We start from the raw sequence: 806 nt of genomic DNA on the forward strand, positions 1-806 counted from the left end.
ACATATATTCTCATTGGACTGACAATATAATCAAAAATATTATTTATACATTAAAATTAATCACTAAAATTAACTATTATATATTTGTATATAAATATATGTATTATTTAACTTATTTCTAATGTATTTTATATTTTAACATATATAATATAATTGTTTTTTCTTTAATGAAATTATAGAGCATAAACGACGTGCTAGCTGGCTTAATTTTCTTCGGCATTCGACTGTACATGCAAGACATTGATCTGAAATCAAGAAATTCTCAGTCCACAGCACTTGTTTTGTTCAATACAAGAAACATAAGAGGATACAAATCTGTTAAGGAAATGGTTGAAAAGAGTAACAACAATGGTGCTTCGTGGGGGAACAGATTTGCATTCTTGCATGTTCCAATTCCAGAATTAAGTGATTCCAAATATGCAAACCCACTTGAGTTCATATGGGAGGCTCAGAAAGAGATTACTAGAAAGAAAAGTTCTTGGGCTACTCCTCTTACTGCCATGTTCTTAAATATGGTCAAGAGACTCAGGGGCTCTGAGGTCAGTAACTACAATTCATGTTCTTCTTTATAAAAAATTAGGTGAAAACTCAGGTGCAGTCGACTTCACGTGAAGTTGATACCTAAGAGTCGTTAGATGATTTGACTGATTTGACTAAATTTTCATTTAACGGCTCTCAAATATCAACTTTACGTAAAGCCGACTTCACCTTAGTTTTCATAAAAAAATTATATAACTATTCACCTATTTCTGTTTAACTGTTTTAGTTTTCTAAAAAAAATATTTTATGATATCTGAATTATTTTG

General features: G+C 30.0%; 1 protein-coding gene across 1 annotated transcript in view; it reads left to right on the top strand.

Annotated features, from left to right (window-relative positions):
- Nucleotides 1-806, top strand: part of LOC107624025 (O-acyltransferase WSD1) — a gene marked incomplete in the record, with an annotated part of 18177 nt that overhangs the window by 2734 nt on the left and 14637 nt on the right. The window contains 1 exon segment of the mRNA XM_016326460.2: nt 180-539. Within this exon segment, the coding sequence (XP_016181946.1) occupies nt 180-539 (360 nt within the window).

This window comes from Arachis ipaensis, chromosome B10, assembly GCF_000816755.2.
Source record: "Arachis ipaensis cultivar K30076 chromosome B10, Araip1.1, whole genome shotgun sequence".
In the NCBI taxonomy this organism is placed as follows: Eukaryota; Viridiplantae; Streptophyta; class Magnoliopsida; order Fabales; family Fabaceae; genus Arachis; species Arachis ipaensis.